The sequence below is a fragment of the Talpa europaea genome (genome assembly GCF_964194135.1).
Source record: "Talpa europaea genome assembly, chromosome: 5".
Lineage (NCBI taxonomy): Eukaryota > Metazoa > Chordata > Mammalia > Eulipotyphla > Talpidae > Talpa > Talpa europaea.
In genome coordinates, this window is record NC_140071.1 from 127,044,265 (window position 1) to 127,067,569 (window position 23,305).

Sequence of the window (23,305 nt, forward strand, 5' to 3'; positions counted from 1 at the left end):
ACAAGGTATAATTATTGTAATTGATACATGTGATCAAGTTTGTGTATGCTAAGAATACTCAGTGAATGTATGGAATTGAAGTTGATGCTTCTGACTTGAAAAGAACACATATGCTAACTTGGGACTCTAATGTCCAACTGGTATAATTTTGCTTTCAATCTTTGAAGAATATTAAAGCTGTTATCTTCCCAAAATATTTCTTAATAGAGTCCGTCTGTGTAAGGTCTGTACTTTTAGAAGGACTCTATCAGTTTTGAGGGATTGTCTTTCATGGTGATTATATTCTGATGACATGTCTGAAATAGATTCTCCCTGATCTGCTTTTATTGACCAGCCAGATGACACTCAAACTAAATCAAAGTGACTAAACTCATGCTTCAATTAGGGATCATGAGAGTGTGTTGTGTTCTGCTAATCAGGCTTTTTACCATGAAGGAAACTTGCAACCATCTTGTTGCTTGGTTGGTTGGAGGGGGTTGAGGAAGAGGGATAGTAGGTGTTGGGAATCAGTGAGGAGGTTAGACATGCAAGTAACAAGGATGGTTTCTACATGTACATTACAATCAGGCTAACAGTATCACTAAAGGCCTGATCTGGAGGCAGAAGTGGCAGGCAAAGCTTTGTCTCTTTGGTAGCCCCCTCTTTTTGATTAAACGGTTTGCTTTGTAAGTTTTCCCCCTTATTATCCTTCTCATTCATGAAAAGAACTTTGCTGTTGCTCCTTTAGCCTACAGGTAAACTTCTCTTCTAGTGAGAGTATTGACAGGAGATGGCTTGTATTCCCCTGTTTTTGTAAGGGGAATATCCTCAGGGTTGGCTTCCTCATTTTTGCTGAAACTAGCTGCACTGAAGGTCTCATAAGATGAGGTCAACTTTTTGTTCAGAAGATTTCTGTTGCGGTCACCCATGATGGCAGCCTCGCCATTGGCCAGCTTTTCCTGGCTTCCTCGTTCATCAACAGGCATGAAAGTGGAAAGTTTGGGCTGGCTCTTCTTCCTCTCTGGAGAAGTGCGGACCGGCATCCAGCAGGAGTCCGAATGGCCATATTCATCACACTCACGGGTACACTTCCCAGTCAGGGCGACATCTGGAAGAGGCCTTGAATCTGAAATTCAAGGAAAAGAAACCATTAAAGGTGGACACTTCTCATAGGCTTTCCTGATATGGATGAAATTGGAAGGGGTGAAAAAAATCTATTTTAAATATATATTATACATATATATTTTATGTATTTTATATATAGTAGTACCATTTCTTTTTAACACCCTATCGCACATATACCCACAGAGCAATTTTCATTTAATATCAATTAAAGATAAGGTTTTGCACAATGTCTGAAACTATAGAAACAGAGGAATGGGCAAACAGGCCATTCAAATGTGCAGGACAGACAGGTACATCTTTATTTTAATAGGACAAGTATATGTGTATATTCTCAAGGAGAAATAAAGTATGTGTATATATATTTGCATGTGTATAAACTTTTCTACATGCATGAGAAAAGTTATTAAATCCAAATAGATAATTTGTTGTATTTATAAATTATCACAGAAAACACGTACTTTTGCCAATTGGATTCCTTCCTGCTGATACATTATTCATGGAGTGCAGATATGCAAAACCTTATATTTAAAATACATTCTAAAACATCAGCATGACTCATAAGTGGAACATAAAATGACAACACATTAAATGGTAAAAAGTAAAAATGCAAGTACAAGTAGGTTGTGGTGAGCACTATGACCACCTACCCCACCCTAACCCATGTTGTCCCTTCCCCCCACCATGTCAAATGACCTAATATGTATTGTAGAATAATTCCTTGCGTATTCACAGAAAAATATATTTACCAATGTGTTTTCTCAGTGGAAATATTATGTGAAATTCAATGTATTAGGTAAATACCACCAAGCTCCTCAGGTTTTGATGGAATAACACATACTCCTAATTAAAGGTGTTGCCAAGTGAAATGGAAATGTCTTCTATTTCTATAAAGCTAAATCATATCTAGAGAGTTTGTAGGACTCAAGAAATAGATAGCAATTAAGAAATGCCTGTATGTGTTTTTAAAATGACTATATGTGTCTGTCTTTGAAGACTGATTATGTATTTTCTTACTATTAAAATATTTTTCATGCTTTTTTTTGAGATACAGTGCGAGAAAAACCTGCTGTCCTTCAACAGATTTAAGACAATTATCTCTAGGATTTCATTCAGTGTGTTTTAAAGTTTATTTCATTGCCAAACAAAAGAATATTCTATGATTGCACTCTCATTTATATCATACATATATAACTTTATTGTAAGGCTTGAACTTAAAAGACTGACAAATTTTGACATCTGCAAATATTTTCACAAGTGTAATCAATGAGATTTGCATATGCAATTCTGGGTAGATTTGGTTTAACATAGTAGAGGTTGTTATTTAAATCATTTTCCAAATATTTATACTCTCTGCTTTTATCTCCATGTACCATCCTCTGTAATTTATTAGATACCTGTTTAAGTTATCCTTTGTATAGGATATTTTAGAAGTTTTATTCTGCTAAATCTCCTACATCATAGTTCTCCAATATTGCATGTCACTTTCCTTCAATGATGGAGGACTGAAATATTGACATTTGTCAGCTCATTGATTTTTGAACCATTGTGACCTGGGATTTCTGTGCTGTGTTCTCAGAGTTCACAAAGAAATGTCAGTGTTCTTCACAGGAACTCTAGAATTACTTTTCTATTTCCCAAAGGTAAAATGCAAATATAATTATTTATTGTATTTGCACATGCTGCTATTTGATTTCTAAGTGGGCAGAACCTATTAATTTTATCATCAAAAGAAAAAGCACTTTCTATTCATTTTTATGCTAAATTTTCTGTCTCTTGAACACTTAATTTAGATGTATTTAAAGAATCAAACTTGACAAATTTTATGAATGGTTTTGTAATCTAGTTAGTTTAAATGAACAAGCTGTGAATTTGAAGGGAATATTTCCTATTTGAGATACTTTGGTTATTTAAAGCTGATGCAGATACTTCAGGAAAAAACCCTTATAGAAATGCAAAGTTATAAGATCAGATCTACTTTTTACTTTAAAAGTCTTTTTCTTCACTGCTTTACCAAGTTCAAACTCTTCTTTTTGTCTTATGAGAGGGCATATGATGTACACAAAGGAAAAGAATCAGGAATTTTGTTACTTAAATAGAAATATTCTTTATGAATTTGGTTGTCATTCCCTGCAAAAATAATCCAAAATTGTCTCAATCAATCTACATTTAATTAGGTCTTATGCAACATATTTATTTACACAATGATTTATACTGGTAGCTGTTTTTCAGGGATGAATTTGTGTTTCCAGCTTAAAATTCACTCCATTCCCCCCCACTCACACCATTGTTGGTGATGGAGAAACAGATCATAAAGGTACATAGATATTCTTTTTGCTTCAATTATGTCCTGAACTTCCTACAGTTTGTAAGAAATTATATTCATTTAAGTTGACTCAATTTCCAATCAACACAAGTGAGAGGCTCTTCTGTTCTATCCCTTAGCTTTTACCATCGTTAGGATAATTTCCTGCTAAAATTGATTTCCTTCCTCTTACTGCATTTAACGAAAGGCAGCTTGTCTTCTCTGTCATCAGCCACATGTGAGCTGCCACATCTCTATCCAAGAAGCATGACTTTTAATAAGGATCTCCTGTCATTTCCAAAGTCAAACACTTGATTGGGGACCACAGTGTAAGTTGACAAGCCTAATTGGCTAAGACATGTTGCAGTGTTTGTCATCAAATTTAGAAAATAATCAAGAAAGGCTATAAGAGATTCATCATGAGCAATCAAAACTTACAATCTTGATGACTCAAATGAATCCTCAAAAGAAATGCCAATGATTAACAAATGCAATTTGTGTTATGATGCAATTTATTAAGGGAAGGCATGAGTAGATTTGTACTTTTTTGTGCTTATGTATTTTCTTAATTTATTTATGCAGGTATATATTATACATTTTTAAACTGTATAAAGTTATACACATGCCCGTATATATGATCTTAGAAAATCATTTAATATAATTCTCCCTTTCACAAAAGAGATATGCTTAAAATAACCTATCTCTTATCGGAGTATAGTGATAGATTTTAGAACTAGTAACTTTTCTTAGTCTTTTCAGTATATCATAGAGGGTGTGGGTTTTCTAACACCTAAGAGTACTATTTTTTGCTGTGGTTTAGTCCTGATCCTTTAATTTTGATCCAAGTGAAGATGGAAAACAGCTTATCGCAATTCTTGTCAGTATTGAGAAAGTCAATAAAAATAGTAAAATATTCAATATTGAGATGCAAAGATATTCTCTTTTAGCCATGTTATCTAATAGTCAATTATTTAGATGTGTTATTTTTAAACTGTCCCCAACAATGATATCAAATTTGAGTAGATTGGTAATAGAAATGGTATTCATTCTTGTTTTGGGGGAATACATGCAGATCTCTCCAGCCTTACCTAGTTATGCTATTTACTAGAATCACTGCATCATTTCACAAAGTTAAAGTACTTTCTCAAACATAAAGATGTTTTTGTTTTCAAGAGTACACAGGTTTAGGACCTCCCCAGTGGCGCAGCGGGTTGAGCTCCATGTCATGAAGCTGTCCACAGCCTCTGCAGCACAGGTTCGATCCCGGTGGCCAGGGAGAATCCCACATGGCGCAGCAGACCTCTCCTGCCACGCCCACTGCTCCCCTCAGCAGTGTCTTTGGTCCATCTTTCTCTTCTGCTCCCCGCTTTGTCTCTGGTGAATTCTCTCACCCTCCCGCACCTCTGACTGTACCCCAATCCTTGTATAAATAAATCTTAAAAAAAAAAAAGAGTACACAGGTTTAACCCATCACAATAGCAAACGGTGTTAGAACAGCTTATAACATATACTGTACTTTTCCACACTTCATTCCTCCTTTTGCTTATCACACTGTAAAGGGATATCAAAGCAATGAGGGTATCTGGCCTGTGGAGAAACTGAGGCCAGAGAACATTATTTTGACTTTCAATTTAGTGTTTCAGGTTACACCATACTGCTCCTTCTCAAAATGTAACAGCTGTCTTATTTAGAGGTTAATTACTGCTATGAGTAGTCACAAGAAAAAGGAAGAATCTCTAAAGGGGGGGAAAAAAAGTCACAGGATTTAGATGCCACAAAATCACAAATTTTTGTATAATGCAAAAATAAAAATGGTGCAAGCTCCCTGAATTATGCATCATCTAGAGTATATACACTTATTCTACTGAAATTATGACTAATTTAATAAGTTGAGTTATTTCTCTATAAAATATATTGGATTTTATGGCCATCCCTGGTGGTTCAGTAGTTGAGCGCTGGGCTGCGAAGCTGCACTCAGCCTCTGCATCACCAGTTCGATCTCTGGTGGCCGGCGAGGGTCCCACATGGTACGACAGACCTCTCCTGCCTCCCGCTGCTCCCCTCAGCAGTGTATTTCTCCTCAGTCTGCCTGTTCTGTTCCCTGCTCTGGCTCTGGTGAATTCTCTCACCCTCCTGAGTTTCTGACTGTACCCAATGCTTGTATAAATAGATAAATAAATCTTTAAAAAAATATATTGGATTTTAGCAGGCCACGTTGACGGGTGGGAAGTTGCTGCTAAAACCATCGCAACAAGAAGTGATACACACAATCCATGAAATCATTAGAAATAATAAGGAAAGCTCAGATTTAGAAAGATTTCAGGTTTTCAAAGGCTATCCTATACAATTCAGAAACCATTAGAGGCATTACTATGGGAAAGCTCTGGAAGGCTCTTGAAGATAGCTGTGTATCAGTTAAGGATTTTGATACTCTGAGTTGTGCATTCTGCAAGAATTCTGCCTAGGCTTGGAGCAGAAGATATAAGGACTTTTCTGTTCCCTAACAGAAGATATAAAAAGTTCAATTTGCTTTTGACATATTTCCAATGAATTTTTCCTTGTCTTTGTTTAAATAAAGCTCAGATACTTAAAGTTATATGCATTATTTGCTTAATATACAAATTGCTTAATTTCCTGCCCTTCTGAGACATATGAATTATTAGCCAATGTTTAGATATCATAAATGCCCAATCATCCCTACAATTTTTTCTTTAAAATCAAGTACTATCTTATTCTTAATATTGCTTGATAAGATTCTATAAATGGATAATTGCAGTATTCTCTAAACTCTAGACAGACGTTGAAAAGTCTTTACAAATGGATAAAGAAAAATGAAAGATAATCAGCAATGGTTTTCTAACAAATATGAACATTACTCTTACCTTAGTCCAAATGAAAATATTTCTTTTACTCAAGATATTAAATCAAGCGCTTTGTTTTAAAGTAGCTGTCAGGAAATGGCATATTTTTGCCTTATATAATAAAACTGAGAACAAATAATTAAATAAATCTTTATTGGAAAAATATAATTACACTCAATAAAACCAAGCTGTGTGGAGATGAATGCCAAAAGGCACACACTGAATTGAACTTGCCTTTTTTACATAAATAACCCAGGGATCCCAATTTTTTTTGACTGGAGAATTTAGGGAGGTTAAAAAGACAGCACTGGGCCTCCCCTGGTGGAGCAGCGGTTGAACGCTGGGTTGCGAAGCTGTACACAGCCTCTGCAGCGCCGGTTCGAGCACCGGCCATGGGGCGAGGGTCCCACATGGCTTGCAGACCTCTCCTGCTGCCCGCTGCTCCCCTCAGTAGTGCATTTTGTCAGTCTGCCTGTTCTGTTCCCTGTTCTGGCTCTGGTGAATTCTCTCACCTTCCTGCACTTCTGACTGTACCCAGTGCTTGTATAAATAAATAATAAAAAAAAAAAATCTAAAAAAAAAAAAAGGCAGCACTTATCAGGTAATGGAGAAGGTTCAGGCCCCCAACTCAAATAAGCAGTTGGTGATCCTCTAAATATCAGAACATTTTCTGGAAGCAGGGGAAATTCATAATTACATAGCTGTTACATAATACTATAACCAGGGAATTAAAATTTCTAAAGACTATTCTAATTTATCATAGAATCCCTTCACCCAACAGAATAAGAAAAGGGTAGTAATTGCTTCTCCAACCCAATTCTTGCATCAGACTCATCTATACCTCTCCGGGGGAGTGCCATCAAGGGCAATGAATTTGTCAAAAAAACAGAGGGCTTGGAATCCCAGCATTGCTGAGTGTGATTCTGGGCCCATCATGTAGAAGCTGTGTGATACTGGATAGAATTGCTCTGAACTTCAAGTTCTTCATAATGTGACATATTGAGACCTGCTCCCCCATTTATTATAAGGATAAATAGTCAATGTATGTGGAGCCTGTAGTGTGGTATCTGGTGCAGTGTGGATGTACACTCAGTTGCAGTCAAAGACCCTGGAGCCATAGAAGGTGGTAGAGCTAGACATTTCTCTGTGAAATCTCCCATGAGTGAAATGGGTATTGTTTCTCATAAATTCACAATAATTCTGACCTTCAATACCAGATTTTTTTTCAACCTTATCTCACATAGCTCTACTACAGAAATACTGTGATTACTTAAGGACACCATCACATATTATATTCTTAACATAATATATGATATATGCATGACATTACTTTTCTAACACATGAAGGATTCTGAATTTTGAGATATAACTACCCCCAGGGTTTCAGACAAATTATTATGGAATTAATACCAACCATCAATCACAAGGGCATGCATTTTGAGTTTTTTCCTTCCAGTAGTATTAATGGATTTAGACTGACAGAGTCTGCAATATACCAGTGTTGCCATCTACTTAGGAACATGCACTGGTCACCTTATCTTGGTTACTCTGTGTCAGGTATCCCAGCACTTTATTTAGACTTGGATAGAGATTTATTTAGTATGGGTCATTATGCTTACTCAAAATGAAAGGGCAAACACTCTATTATTTGCAGTTATCTTTACAACTTCAACATATCAACCTCACAATTAATCATTTTCACTGCAAAGGGATTTGCCCTGAAGAAACTGGGTTGCTTGCTTTCTTGCTTGGCCTGAATGGGAGACAGCATTAGAAAGAGCTCCATTTTAAAGATATGTCAAAAATTAGCAATAAACTTCCTAAACGGGTTAATAATCAAGGAAAGACAGTAACAATTAGGGCAAATCCCTAAAAGGCATTCTAACTTTCAAGCATGGAAAAGGAAGGGACAGCATACAAGCTATGCAGAATTCATGATAAATGTCATTGTTTTAAGTTGTAAATAATGTGGCTGATGTCAGAAATACCTCTAATCTCATTATACCCACCCATTTGGAATGTAACATCACTGCTTTTACTGTTAAGATACAGATTCTATTTCTGCACCCCTTGAAGCTGGGCTAGCTTTGCAACTAGAATGTGACTGAGGAGAGAGTGTGCCATTTCCACACCAGGTCTTAAGAGACTGAGCTGCTTTTGCTTCGTCTGCAGTCCCCATCCTGAGAGAAAGCATGATCTAGTCTCTTTGAAGATGAAACACTGAGAGGTCGACTCAGCTGTCCCAGCAGGGTCTACCCCCGGTAAACTCTCACATGAATGCAGCCACATGAGTGAACCAGCCAAAACTAGTACAAAAGTCACATAGTCCATCCACAGAAATGTGAGAAGTAATAGATCTTTGTTGTTTGAAGCACCTAAGTTGAGTTTGTTTGTAGAGTGGAGAGAGTTCATTGACTCAGCAACTAATCATTAAGATGATAATGGCTAAAAAAGAAAAAGAAAAATACCGGATGGTCTCACTCATAGCAGGAATATAGAAAACTTAAATAAGGGACCAGGAAAATGAATAACTATAAGAAAGTGAAAATCAAAATCAACAAAAACTATGAACCAGAGATACTTTTTTGGGGGTGGGGGGCGGGAGGGGAGGGATTGGGGTCAGAATGGGGGGATTGCAATTGTATGGGGAATATAAAAATAAAATTTATTAATTAAAAAAAAAGATGATAATGGCTATATTATACAATCTGCAACAAAGTGCTCTGAACAACAGCCTTTGATCTCTAAACAATATATTCTACTTCTTTTAAGTCTCCTTGTTATGGGTAACAAGTTAACCAGTACTATTGAATGTATAACTCTTCAAAAGAATATTTTCATAGATGTAAGTACATTTAATTATGAAGTTCAAGCAGAGGATACCATAGAAAGCTCTGGAAATTCTGGTCCTATAATTGCAGGATTTTACTACATTTTTATACTTAGGCATGCTCTAGTTCAGCGTGACATGCCATGACAATATTAAAATGTTTAAACATGTTTGAAAGCATCAGCAACTTTTCTCTGTACCTTAGGCTAAATTCAGTTAAATAGCAATTGTGAATGTATCTCAGGAAGCATTTACTGCCTTTGGCTTAGTCCACTGTCATTCTGAGTGTGGCATTATCCTATACAGTAGAGTCTATGCAAGCAATGTCTCTTGCAGTCCTGCTGAATCCAGACAAACATGATCTTCTGGTTGGTACCTGAAAACTGCACTAGAACAGAAAAATGTGTGGTGACTGCTAAGGAGTGATCAATTTATGCACCTCAGGGATGTAGCTTCCCTTTGATTTTTGTCTTCACCCATGCAAAATTAGAGGTGGTGTAGGGCAAGGAACTTTTAAGGAGCAGAGTGGAAGGAGAGGACGAAAGTGTTGGAATGAGAAAATATTCTAACAGTGATGAAAAGAATTTAAAATCAAGAAAAGGACTAAGGGCATTTATTTCACAAGCTGGCAATCAAATATTCAACTGAAAATTGATATAATTCTTTATTTTTGTCACATGTTTATTTTTCAACTGCAATAATCACACCTTTCATGGTTTTCCTTCTAATCTCATGGATTTTCTTTTATTAAAAATTACTTGCTTTGCAGCTCATAGAGTTTAAAATTGTAATGAATGCTAAAAGTACTGCTTTTCCCCATAGATGCATATATGTGCTCACAGAAATTATATAAAATTCCAGTGGAGTTCAAACTATCAGAATTAGTGTCTCATTATTCTTATAACCTCTTGATGGGAGAACAAAAGTGTATTTTTATCCTTAGACTTACTATTTTTTTTCTTTTTGAATTAGAATCAGAGATTAAGAAATATTTTACAATTCAACATCCATCTTCAAAAAATAGAAATTACATGTGGCAAATAAATTGCCATTCAAACCATCACAGAAAAATTTAAAACAAAAAAATCAAATTTTGAAACATATACTTACAAGGAAGAAAAATCATTTAGGTTTCAATATGTTAATATTTTAAGTTGGTCAGTAAAAATTCCAAACCAAAATCTCCAATGATTTCTAAGGATTTATATAAATGGCAAATTAACTCTTGAAGATGAATTTCACTGATTACTGATCACCGATATCAAACTGTGGTTTCTTTCCTAAAATCTACATTCAATATCTGCTACAATACTGCTACAATCAATATTCTGGAAATGCCTTTAGTGTCTTCATTGTATGACGAGAAGGAAGATGAATTCTTGTCACTGTGGAAGTTTACACAAAACAGCAATGCTTCTGTTTTGTTTTTATGTTAATGAAATGTGTTAGACACTTTATATTGGTCTAACCATAAAGTGTGACATGAGTACTACAAGAGAGAAGCATTTATCAATTTAGAATCACTTTCCAGTGATGGTCTCATGTCTTTGAGGTTTTCATTATTGACCATAAAGTTGTAGACTATATGTATTATAATAAATATTAATATTGTCTTTAAGATGTTTATTTTATGATCCGTTCATAAAAGCTCAATTTAATGTAACAGTATTATCTTACATGGCAGTTTGAAGGCAGTGCCCGTGTTTTGTTCTCCATATAACATGTACAAACCAAGAAGTTAAAAAAAAATCAGACTGGAAAAAAATCAATGAATGGATGTTTTTTCTTCCCACAAAAATCATGTCAAGTATTTTTTTAAAGTAAACAAGAAGTTAAAAAATAGCTCATAATAAATAGTTGACACTGGTATCTAAATGCTAAATGCAAATGTTCAATACTGAAACTAATTCACACATGGGGTTGTCTTGAGGAAAAAATGAAATATTACACTGGCCCTATGTGATAGAGGTATTTTGTAATTATTTTTTTTCTATGTATTATTTTGTGTGGAAGTCTAAAATGAACAAAGTAAAAGCTCCAGTCATGTATGAAGTAAAACTGTAATATAATTACCTTTTGCATAGAGGCAAATCATAACATTTAGATTTACCTAAGTAATATAATTAATTTTTAAAGGTTGCAAAAATCGTGGTCGCTATTTATTTTCTCTTTGCAGAAGTGATATTGAGAAACTGCATTTATTCTAATGATACAGCCATTTTAAAAACACATTCTCAAGCTTTATGCTTGAAACTACCTATTGAAATATTTCAATATTTCACAACTCATGCAGACAAGCTTATCTGGTTAAAAATTCTCCTGTAGTAACAAATTGTGCTATAATAAAATTCCATTAGTTATTGTGATTTGGGAGACAAAGAGCCCTTCATTTGTGTTCCTTTGGGAAGAAGATTTCAAGAAAACATTGAATTTGAAGTACTATGGAGAAGGGAGGCTCTGAAAGCTTTTGGTAGGAGCAGAAAAAGTACGGGGAGAATTTTAAAACAGTTGGAATGCTGACTCCCGGGTCAATAAGTTGATCAGTTGAAACTAAAATTGGCAATCACAATTAGGACCAAAAGAGTGTTGATGAGGTTGGGAGTGCACAGCAGGTAAATAAAAAGAAAAGGAAGGAAATGATCTCAGATGACATGCAGATCGGACTCAATGAGCAGTTAAAGTGGGGGAATCAATGGAGCAGGCCTGGATCAGTTTGCATCATTGATTTTTTGCTGCTCATTGAAATGTTTTCCTTTATTTACTTCCTATTTCTTCTGAGAGTGGCAAAGTCTCCCTGTTGAACCTGTGATCTTGTGATAGACACAGAAGCAACCTCTGAAGACCCGCATCCTTCTTTATCCTTCCCCTGCTGCATGGTTCAGAGGCATCTCTAATGTACCATATGCTGCAGGAGCCGCCCTACGTGCCATCCCACAAACCAGCTGTGTTAGGCAGAACAATGGTTCCCTTCAAAGATATTTACATTTTGATCCCTACAACCGGTGAATTTGTTAGGTTATGTGGTACAGGGAAATTAAGATTTTGATGATGTTAAGCTTGCTAAATAACTGACATTAACATAGGGAGATATTGGTACATACCAAGCTACAAAAAAAGGAATGTGGGCAGGGTCTAGAAACTGGAAAAAAACAAAAAACAAAAAACAGGCCACAGATTCTCTCCTGGGCCCTCTAGGAAGGAACACATCCCATGGAGACCCAGACTTCTGGCATGCAAAGCTGTAAAAGAACACATTCTATTGCTTTAAGATGCTAAGTTTCTAGTAATTTCTACCAAGACACTAAATTTCCAGCAATTGCTATAGATATCTTATACACACTCCCACTTCACAGTACAGACAACAGAGATTTGATGCATTTAATCCTTTCTACCAAAAGTTTATCCAATAAAGGAAATGGAGCAGAAAAAGTTTGCTTTTCAAAGTTCTCATTGAATCCATTTTACCTCATTTTTGAGCATCTGCTCAAGAGTTTTTGTTTTGCACTTTTGAAAATTTAATTCACCCCACTATCTAATATTCAAGTTTTGGTATATTATTAGTCAACATCAGCTTCTTTTTTGTCAAATACAAACAAATCACTTTTCTGATGACATTTTCCTGCTTGGTCCCTCATTGATAGCGATTCTTAACAGAGAAACCACTTTAAGTCATCCTAAATTTAGGTAGTGTGATTCCCAAGAAGAAAACAGAATGAATGTGTGTTAACATGTAAGAAGTGGAGTCAGGTACAAGGGTACAACCCTAATGAGAGCTCTGGCAGGTCTCTGGTGCTTTTGTGACTCCTGGTGTTTATTGCTTGTTCCTCTATAAATGTATTGTTTGGTCCACTTCCCTCTTACTGATTAGCAGGAAAGCATCTGCTAAAAAGCTTCTTTATAATTATTTTAAACACAGTAAGTAGAATAACAAGTCTTTTCCTAGTTTCAAACCCTCTTCTATAAATTTCAAACTCCTCAATTTGCTCAGAATGTCCTTCAGGATCTGAAAACTGTCTCCCTCATACACCTTATTTCTTTTCATTCTTTCATATCCCGTCAGCCACTTCAACAGACCTGATGTTACTCATTTCTAGAAAGCCTCAGCTGTTCTGTGTCTTCATGATGTTAATGTTTAATGTGTTGCTTCCTCTGCTCTTCCTTGCTCATTCATCTATTTATCTCCCACACATTTTTCGAAATCCATTTCTGTGATTTCTTCTTTGAGGTGCCTTATGGCCAACCTGTCTAAATCTGATTTCTTGTTATCCATACAGTCTTCTTCCTATTTCTTTCTCTAATGTAGCACTTAGTATATTACACTGAAATCTGCTACCTATTCATATGATTTTTTTTTCTATTAAAGGTTAACTCCCCCAAAGTCAAGTTTCATAAGTGACTTAACTGTGTGCTATGAATCCTAGCACCAAACCAGTCACATACTCAACAGGTGTCTTTTAAGTGGATGGGTGGGGACATAATTTGCCTCACATCCCTAGTGACTGTGTTTAACTTCACAATGGTCACAGGTAGAAGAATTATAAGGACATCTATTAATCTTAATGTAATTAGTCAAGCAGAGAAGGTGAAGTGTATTTTGTTTGGTACCTGCAGATCTGAATGAATGGCTTCATTACTCACCATTCACTCTCTCTACCCCTTTTGGGATTGCCCTAGCACCTCTCATATTGAGATTTGCTTTTTGAGAGAACAATAGTTGATTGTAATAATTTATGGATACTGTTTTATAAAAAAAACATAATCCTCACACTTGGCCTGGAATAGGGTGGGGGAGTGAATGGAGGCAGTGATAGGAAATAAGGAAAAGTACAATGAGAACATTTTATACTTACTGGCTACTGATTATTCATGTGAACTAATTTTCTAAGCTTCTTTGCTATGGTTGGTAACTGAGTGTTTTTTAGGATCTCTGGTTAGCAGTTTTATATAATAATAAACTTGAAAAATAAAATTTATTTTTGGCTTATACACAGCTTGTAGCATAGATGAAAAATTTCACAACATGGCATCATAGAAAAGGTAAAAAACAGAAAGCTCTCTTCTCCCATTCTTGTAATAAGGGTGTATTTTAATAGAAATTTTATTGCAGACAATGTTCCTATCCAAATCAATTCAACAAGTTTTATTTGCCTTTTGGTACTAACTTGACAGGTAGGTATATTTTAAGTGGGTAGTACCACGAGCAATTTTATGAGTGCTTTTCAAACTGAGGATCATGACCCACTAATTGATAGTTCAACCCATTTAGAAACTCAGAAGCAATTTTACATGCCATTCGCATTATTTTGTGCAGATTCTGTTGTAGTTTTATATATGTGTGCATATATATTATGTGTGTGTTTGCTCCCTATATAAAATGAAATTTTTATTGTGAGTCACAAAGTATCATTTAAATCATATTATGTAGAAATTTATGTATTCTTGATTATTTCTGAATAATCCCTATATAATATTTAATACAAACAAGTTTAATATGCCTGTAATGCAATGTGAATTTTAAATTGTACTTTTAGCTGTCACTTCAAAGTGTATTTCAGAAACTAAAGTTTTATTCTTATTAAAAAGGAATTCAGATAACTCAAGGAATAAGAGTTAGTCACATCCTCAACAGCTACTTCAGGAAGTCTACTGTAAATATCATTTCTTAGGTTGAGATATTCTGAATTTACAGTTAATTCCCTAGGTTCCAATTTTCTAGAATTATGTGTAATTGTGATGAGCCTTCTCGTAATCCACTTAAAACCTGATAGACTTTGATTTATTTCAATCAGCAAAATGGCAACAGACCCTTTAAAAAAAGGGAGGACTTAATGTGACTTCTTAAAGTTATATAGACATTAAGGATGTGGGACACATTTAAGCTGTCTAATTGTTCTGCTGGTCTAATGCCTAAGTATTAATCTGTCACAATGTCAAATTACATACATTTAGTCTTTTTTTCTTTAGTAAAATCTGTCTGCGCTTAACAAACTCATAGTGTAAAAAATTCAGGAGTGCAATTAGAATGTCATCTCTTCTGCAGTGACTTAAGAAAAGCATGAATCAGAGCTTAGCAGTCAACATAATTTCATAGATAATCATAGAAAAATTATGGTACTGCAACAGCTCAAAGGGAGTTCAGTGAGATTAGCCGACAGTCAAGATCAACTATTTATCTCAACCATCTGCCAAGCATGCTTTTCATTTAAGTCTCTCTCTTCTTCTTTTTGACCAATGTTTTCACTATTGATTTTGCCAGCATTGGGCATCAATTACATAGGAAAATAGGTTTCATGGTGTAAACAGATTTTCCCATGTGTTTCTTGAATTGGCCTCACTGGCTATCCTGTAGCTCTTAGACAAAGAAGACAGGCTAGAAGGAATTAATTTTGGCAAGTCATTGTGTACTGGCTAGTGTCTTGTACAATTCAAATGGGTCAATCCTACAAGAAACAAAAAATATAAAGTATGTTATATAACAATGGAAATTATTACTAAAGCATATAATTTGGGAGTTTTCCTTGAAATGATATAGTTAAATTTTATATATATATTTTTTAATATGGGCTTGTACTTTATGAATTCTTAAATGAATAATTGGTTGGGAATTCTGATCATTTGTCAATCTTCTCTGTTCCGCAAAGAAGCCTAGGACTAATGGAATTGGGGCTTGATATGGCAGGACCTAAAACTCTGTAGAAATTCCACTATGGAGAGAAAACAAGAGGAGATATGCTTTACTACACAGAATTGGCATGAAAATTCCAAGGTCAGAGAAGACAGGTCTCACTATTGTGATGACAAAACTTCAATTCACTCCTTCAATTGGTCAAGAAATATTGATATGTCAGATATTATTACGAAACTTTACTATTATTATTAACTCATTCAATTCTTACAATAGCCCTCCAAGACAGATTAGATATTGCTCCTGTTTTACAGATAAAGAAACTAAGGTACAGAGAAGTTCACTGCATTACATAAGAGTCTGCATTTATGAGGTTATAATGAGTTAGCCACCCAGGCAGTCTGACTTCAGAGCTTGGCTCTGGTAAAGAGTTACTGTACCATGCTACTTCACAGTCAATAGCAGATCAATACACTAAATTTATGACATGCAATAGACTCAAGTCATAAATTTGAAAAAAAAAATCTTTGTTGAAACTGGATCAGGCAGAAAAGCATTGCCCTATGCACAGAAGGAAGCTAGAAAAAGCAATGTCCTTGGATGTCAGATGTAGTAGGAACCTCACCAGTGTTAGCCTGAAATAGTGGGGGATGTTTTCAGCTTCAACAGGCAGAAAGGTGAAACCTTAAGAAGCATGTGTGCGAAGTTTCTGGGACCAGAATGACATTGAAATGTGACTGTTTCTTCTTGGAGTTTTCTCTCAAACTGTCCCTCCATTGGTCGTTAAATGTGAATGATTTTGTGTCCAAGTCAAAATAAGAAAACTAAATTGTCGTGTTGGTAAAAAGCCTCAAACTTCTACTATGATTAAAGTCATATTCAGCTAAGAAAATGTCCCTTTTTTACAATAGGCCTATTTTAAATTCTACATGGAAGTAAGACACCTCAATTAGGAGGTTTTAGATCATTGTTATTTCAGAGACAGAAAAGTCATGTTTGGAAACCACCACAGTGTGCTGGGTTGAACTTCTGAGAAGAGCAGATGTGGGGCCACTCCTTGGTGAGATGACTGTGAGAAGTGGAAATAAAGGTTATAAGAATAGAAAGAGTATGGGTAGTTATTTCTGGCAAACAAAGCATCAAAGATATTATGTAGGACATACTAATTGCAATTGGACTGGTTACAATGAGAAAGAAATGCCGTGCTGATTTCTTTAGAGAAAATTTAATTAACACAAAGAGCTATCTAGGCTATACTTATCCAACCTGATTACCTGTATTAATCAGATAATTGAATAATATCCAGATTTTTAGTTTATTTAAGAATATATAGTTATAACCCATGCAGCTGAGACTTAAGCTGTAGGAATAGGGGAAGCTATCTACATTAAAAGATAATGAGGTAAAAATATAATGGCTCCATCAAGAATGTTTTTATATATAGTGTCTTTTCATAATTGTAGTTTGAATACAAAACTAAGGAACTGTGTACTGTGTAAATCTTTGCTTTCACTTTGTAAAAATCTTTAATTTCACTTCCCTTAATTAAAGGGAATCAATAAATCAGAGTGATTAGCACACTAACATCTGAATAAAGAAGGTCTAATTTGAGGCCACCTTTTGCCACTTACTAGCAATGTAACCTTGAGCAAGTTATTTAAATCTGAGTTTATATCATTGGGTTGTTCTGAGAATTAAATGAGAAAATGCATGTTAAGTGTTTAGCATAATGATTTACATATAAAAGCACTTAATATAGTTTTCTGCTGTTAGCACTACTGTTGCACTAACTGCTATTCTACCCATCTTTACCCCACATCTATTTGAATGGTAGAATGTTAACTCTAAATTATTGAAAATTACATATTTTTATTCCATGTTATCCTGTTTTTGGAATAAATTAAAATTAAAGGAATCAAAGTCTTACATTTTTAGAATATTTATAAACTAACTACAGGAAAACAGTAGTTTCACATATGAAGGCTTAAAGATTCATGTCTTTGTGCTAAAAGTCACAGTGACAGATACAATTCTTTTAAAAAGCCCCAGAATAGAAGAAAAAACATCTTTAAATGTTAAGTTTATTTTCAAGTTATTTAAATTACTAAATGTTAAAAATGCATAATACCAGACTTAGAAGAATAAATCCAAAGTAATTTAATTTCAAAGATTAGGTGTACATAAGTTAATGATTTTTCTGACAGTTAGCATTGTATTTTATAATTACTAGCTGCTCAAAGTTAACTGAAACTTAATCTATTGTGACTTGCAGGTATATAATAATAAAGACTATAAATAATAATTAGTACTCTGTCATCTACTTAACTAGGTATAATCTCTCATTTCCCCCAAAGAAACAGTTTTTACATAATTACTATTTTGTACATTTAAAAATCACATTTTCTTACTGCTTAATACCCCAATTCACTTTTTTATCCATATAGGACTAGAAAAGCTGGTAAAATTGAGAAATTTAAAGAGAATATGCACCTTTTAAATTATTAAATCTTTAACTTATTTGGGTGGAGTTTACAAGTATACCAACATTTAAAAATATTTTAATCTAAAGAATTTTTAGGCAAACTGAAAGTATAAAAGGTTCAGAATTCCCGTTAATGTGCATTAAATTATCTTCAAAAAGAGGAGGAAAAAGCTAAGAAACAGCTTCCTGTTCTGCATGTTAACTAGTCTAAATAATGCAGAGCTTAAGTGCAAAAGGAGGAGAATTTAAAAGGGAAAACAAATATCTTGAGACAACTTGTATTTTAAAGTAACTGTCAAAGAGAACTTGCCTCTCCAAATAAAAACTAGCAATGACTTAAGGGATCATTTATCTTTTAGGTTGTTTTAAGAAGTGTCATTTAACTATTAAAAATGTTGTCCAGTCAAAATAAGGACTAATTATCTTCTCGTGATATACCTATATGGCTTCTAAGGAACACATGGAGATCTGGCATGATTAACTGCACTTAAAATGGCAGTCAGGTTGAGGATTCAGAATAAGATGATCTGAGAAGTATGAGTAGTAATACATTATTCATGAATAAGGGAAACCAGTAAAATAAAATGTGCTGCTTTCAATGCATACAGATAGTTGTTAGGGTTTACTATTCCAAAATAGTAAGCATCAGACTTTGTTTGCTTCTTTGAGTTAAAAAACTTCAGGATAAGTAGTGATTCGGATACAATAATGGTCATATTGAATATTTAACCCCATGGCTACCAACCAAGAAGGAGAAGCACTATAAACATTTTCCTGCTGGGATGGATAAAATTAAACCTGCTATATTGTAAATAACTAAAGAGATCCACATTTTTTTTTTTAATTACAAAATTGAACTACTTACAGATGAATCAGAAAGCCACTAGTATTATGCTGGGTAAGTTTATTTTTAACTCATTTGAAATAACTTATGTGAATTTTTTATCAACAATATGTCTTTTCCCCAACCCTAATAGTTGTTATAAAATATTCAGTGTCCTGGTGTTTGGAAGAACATAGACGCATGAAAAGCTAGGAAGAACCACACGTTCCCAACTAGCAATCATATTTCCCTGATCGTATTTAGAAAGAAATTCTATTAATTCAAACATGATAGCTTATTACTTTTACTGGATTAAAAACTAGATCTCTTATTTTGATTCTCAGAGATCTTTCAAAATTTACAATAGAGACTGTCCATACCCTCATTTGTCCAAAGATTGTATCTAAAAGAAGCAATAATATATGACTAGTTGGTGTACTCCTAATTCTACTTCATATATATAATTTATAATATGCCTTATATTCATATATCTATAGGTATATATATATATTGAATCCCAATATGTAATTGAAAAGGAAATTTCTTTCTTTTTTTTAAAGATTGATTTTTTTTTTTTATTTATACAATAGCTGGGGTATAGGCCAGAGGCGCGGGAGGGTGAGAGGATTCACCAGAGACAGAGCAGGGAACAGAACAGGCAGACTGATGAAACATACTGCTGAGGGGAGCAGCGGGTGAGACAGGAGAGGTCTGCCACACCATGTGGATATCTCTGTGGCTGGTGGGGATCAAACTGGCACTGCAGACACTGTGGACAGCTTCACAGCGCTGCACTCAACCACCTGCACCACTAGGAAGGCCCTAAAACTTAATTTTAAAAATGATTTCACAGGCTATTTACATACTGGCATAAAAACTAACAATGAATGAGTAAGTCAATCAATTAATTCCTATCCAGAAGAAAAAAGTATAAAAGCCTATGAAATGAAACTAATAGTAGAACATGGAAAATAAAATGATGGGACCAAAATGAAAAAAAATAATTGCATCCTGGAAAAAAAACAAAAATGTAAGTCTATGATACAGACTGCTTGAACATTTTCTATTATTTACACTTCATTTCAAAAGGTGGAGGGACCCACTGGCTGTGGTAGACTATGGGTGCCTTGGTAGTGGGTATGGTGAGGTTTTATATATCAGAAGAGGTGGGAAACTATACCTCTGAATCATATACCGTGTCCTCAACAAATGTTACCTCAGTAAAAAGAATAAAATAAAGAAAAATATTTTCAGTACTACTTCAGCATTTAAAAAAGAAGTGTAAGCCAAGAGCAGTCTGTTAAATATATATCGAGATTTACACTTCTTTTCTTTTCCTCCCTCTAGTTTGATTCTTGAGTATTTAATCTAATCTTGAGTTTTCTGGAAGTTTTAGTCTTTTTTTAGCTTTAAAGAACATACACTTTAAGGTCTTTCCAATTTTAGAGTTTTGAATTTTTGAATAAATATCATCATTGGTCCCTCTTTATCTTTAGTTTTTATGTATTTATACCATCAGTACTAAAATTGTGGTGTTAGGTTGAGAGGGAAACATCCAAAAACATATTTAAATTAGATACCACTTAGGTTGACATCCTGTTATTATTTTTTTAGGTAATACTAAACATTAAACATGTTTCAGTTAAAATACTTTTTTAAACTGAAAATATGATGGATGAACTTCCAGGAAGGAAAAACTTCCAAATGACTTGGCTAAGCAGAGACATTTATTTTAGATCAACATTAAAAAATTGTTATTTGAGAATTGTCTAATGTTCCAAAAGTAGAACAACTAATGACTTAAAATTAGTAGAGGATTTAGAGTGTTCCCAGTGGCTGACTTCAATTCCCTTTCACAGTAAACCTGAGTACCCTAATGACAGCAGAGCTCTCGCATAAATTACATAAACATTGCTAATTTCTTGCAATGCTGGACATGGATTTTAAAGAGAAACATGAGTTTTTATAGTTCTTTGAGAGGTCATCTTACTTAAATGGCAAAAATTTGAGTCAAGATATTTATTTAGCAAATAGTTACAGGATATCTCCTAACAAGGGAGTTGGAGGATTACACTATTAATTTAAGTATGTATCATGACTTCAAGATGCCAAGGATCTAAGAAAGGAGGTGAGTATATAAATAACTTTAACCCTGTTTTAAAAACAATGGCTTTCATAAGTGAACCATAATAAATCATGTGAAATGTTCAAGGAAAAATAAACCAAAGAATACACTTAGCTTTTGTTATTGAACCTTTTGTTAGAAGTGTTAGCATTGGTCCACAACTTGAGTCCTCACTCACATGTACAACAAACATTAGCAATATCCCCACCCACCCTTCCCATCCTTCCAAGACTTTCCAAACACCATTATCCAGCAATAAATGAAAGATAAAAAACATTTTTTCCATCCCTGAATACTGAAAGGATATTTTTTCTTGTAAATTTCAGCCAATTATCTCCATCTGTCATTCTATTCTATTGAGAAAAGAATACAACCTCCTCCAAACTGAAAAATTTGTGTTTTTAGCAATGGCAAATCATAATGATGCTAATATGCTAGTAGGGAAAAAAAACATATAAGTCTGATAAAAATCTTGCCTAGAAAATTGCTTGGCACGTTTTAGATACATGATGAATATTTGAGGAATGAATGAATTAATGAATACTAAATACTATGTCTCGGCTTCATACGTATTGCTCTGTGAAATGTGTACAAAAGTCTTGAGTGTTACTCAGTGGAAAAGTGCAATGCCTTTATTGGAACTAGAAGAAATAAACAACTTTAATATACAACATCCATCGTTAGAATTAAGTTGGAAGCTATGGCAATGTGTGAGAGTTTAACCCACGTAAATTGGCTTACTGACATTTTGCTCAAAACAGATTCCAAGTTGCCTTTAACTTTTCCCAAGTGCTTAAAATTGTAAAACACAGAATAGTATATAGTATATAAAATGTACAGATTTTCAGTGAGAATATGAGATAATTTATGATTATTTTCTATGGGTGCTCACACTTAAACTTGGTTTCCATATTTTGCAATTGTATTAAGCCTCATCTTTTTTAAGTGCTACTTAGCCTTCTTCATTCAACTTGCATTTTGACCTATACTGAAAAAAAAGTACAAAGAGCAAGATTTTTCTAGGCATAATAAAGTCATCATGACCTGCATTTAGTTCATCAAGTAGTCTATAAACTATGTGTGTAAGCCAGAGTGCCGCGGATTTTGTCTACATCAGTTCCCTCACATATACAACATCACTGAAGCTTTTGATGTGTTGGTTGACTTTCATGATGTTGCAAATTTCTATAAAGAACTAAATGCTTTAATTGCTCATAGAAATTACTTGGATTACTGCTTCTCACAACCAGAAAAGTTTGTGTACAGAGTTTTCAGAGATTTTGGTAATCAAATTCACTTTCATTCAACCAAAATGTCCCATGCTCTTCCAGAAAATTACAACTTTCAGGGTGTCAGATACATTGATGACTGCAGAAACATCACAAAGATGGAAAGATATTTCAAGCACCAGACAGACTTTTCTCATGTCAAAGCACTTACTTCTGAAGAAGGCTTAGACCACTTATGATCATTTCTCTCCCCTGCCTGCACTAGTGTCAGTCGTATTGGAAATGCATGTAGAGAGGGATTTTTTATAAATTCTGTGTGTCCCAGGAGTTAGGGAATGAAGAACTGTCACATCATTATTTTTTCTAGGTCTTTGGTAAATATTATTTTGGAAGCGCAAAAGAGAATCATTAAGCATACCTAAGTCATTTGGATACAATGGAGGTTGTCCTTATCCATTTTGCAGGAAAAAGAATAAATGTGAATTCAATAGCCATAACAGACTAAATTCTATGAGCTGGAAAAATGTATATTGTAAACTGATTTCCTGTTGTGTGAGGCTGAATTACTTTTGTTAAACTGCTTTAAAATTCAATATCATTTCCTGCTTTCCATGATTATTAGAAGAAAGGGAAGCATAGAATTTATATTTTTCAAGAATTCTTTTCCTAGCGTATGAGTCATAATATAGAATTTGTTACATATATTGATATGATTATTCATAGTAAATTTAGTAAAATTAGCAAGTTAATAAAATTAAGAAAAAACCTTATAGTCTTCCAAATAAACAAATGCATATAACTTATATGGATGGTATCTATAAGAAACTTTTAAAAATAAAATCCATTAGATAATCATGCTGGCCATAGAAAAATATGGAATGAGCTGAAAATAAATCAAAGAATTCATACTAAATAGCTGCACAT

The 23,305-nt window shown here is 34.3% G+C and overlaps 1 protein-coding gene across 2 annotated transcripts in view; it reads right to left on the minus strand.

The window, feature by feature from the left end:
* Positions 1-728: 728 nt before the first annotated feature.
* The window catches only part of PCDH7 (protocadherin 7), a gene marked incomplete at both ends in the record, with an annotated part of 387,781 nt that continues 365,204 nt past the window's right edge, over positions 729-23,305 (minus strand). For both annotated transcript variants that reach the window (XM_084233330.1, XM_084233329.1), the window contains one exon: positions 729-1,105. In XM_084233330.1, the coding sequence (XP_084089456.1) occupies positions 729-1,105 (377 nt within the window). The remainder of the gene's footprint in view (positions 1,106-23,305) is intronic.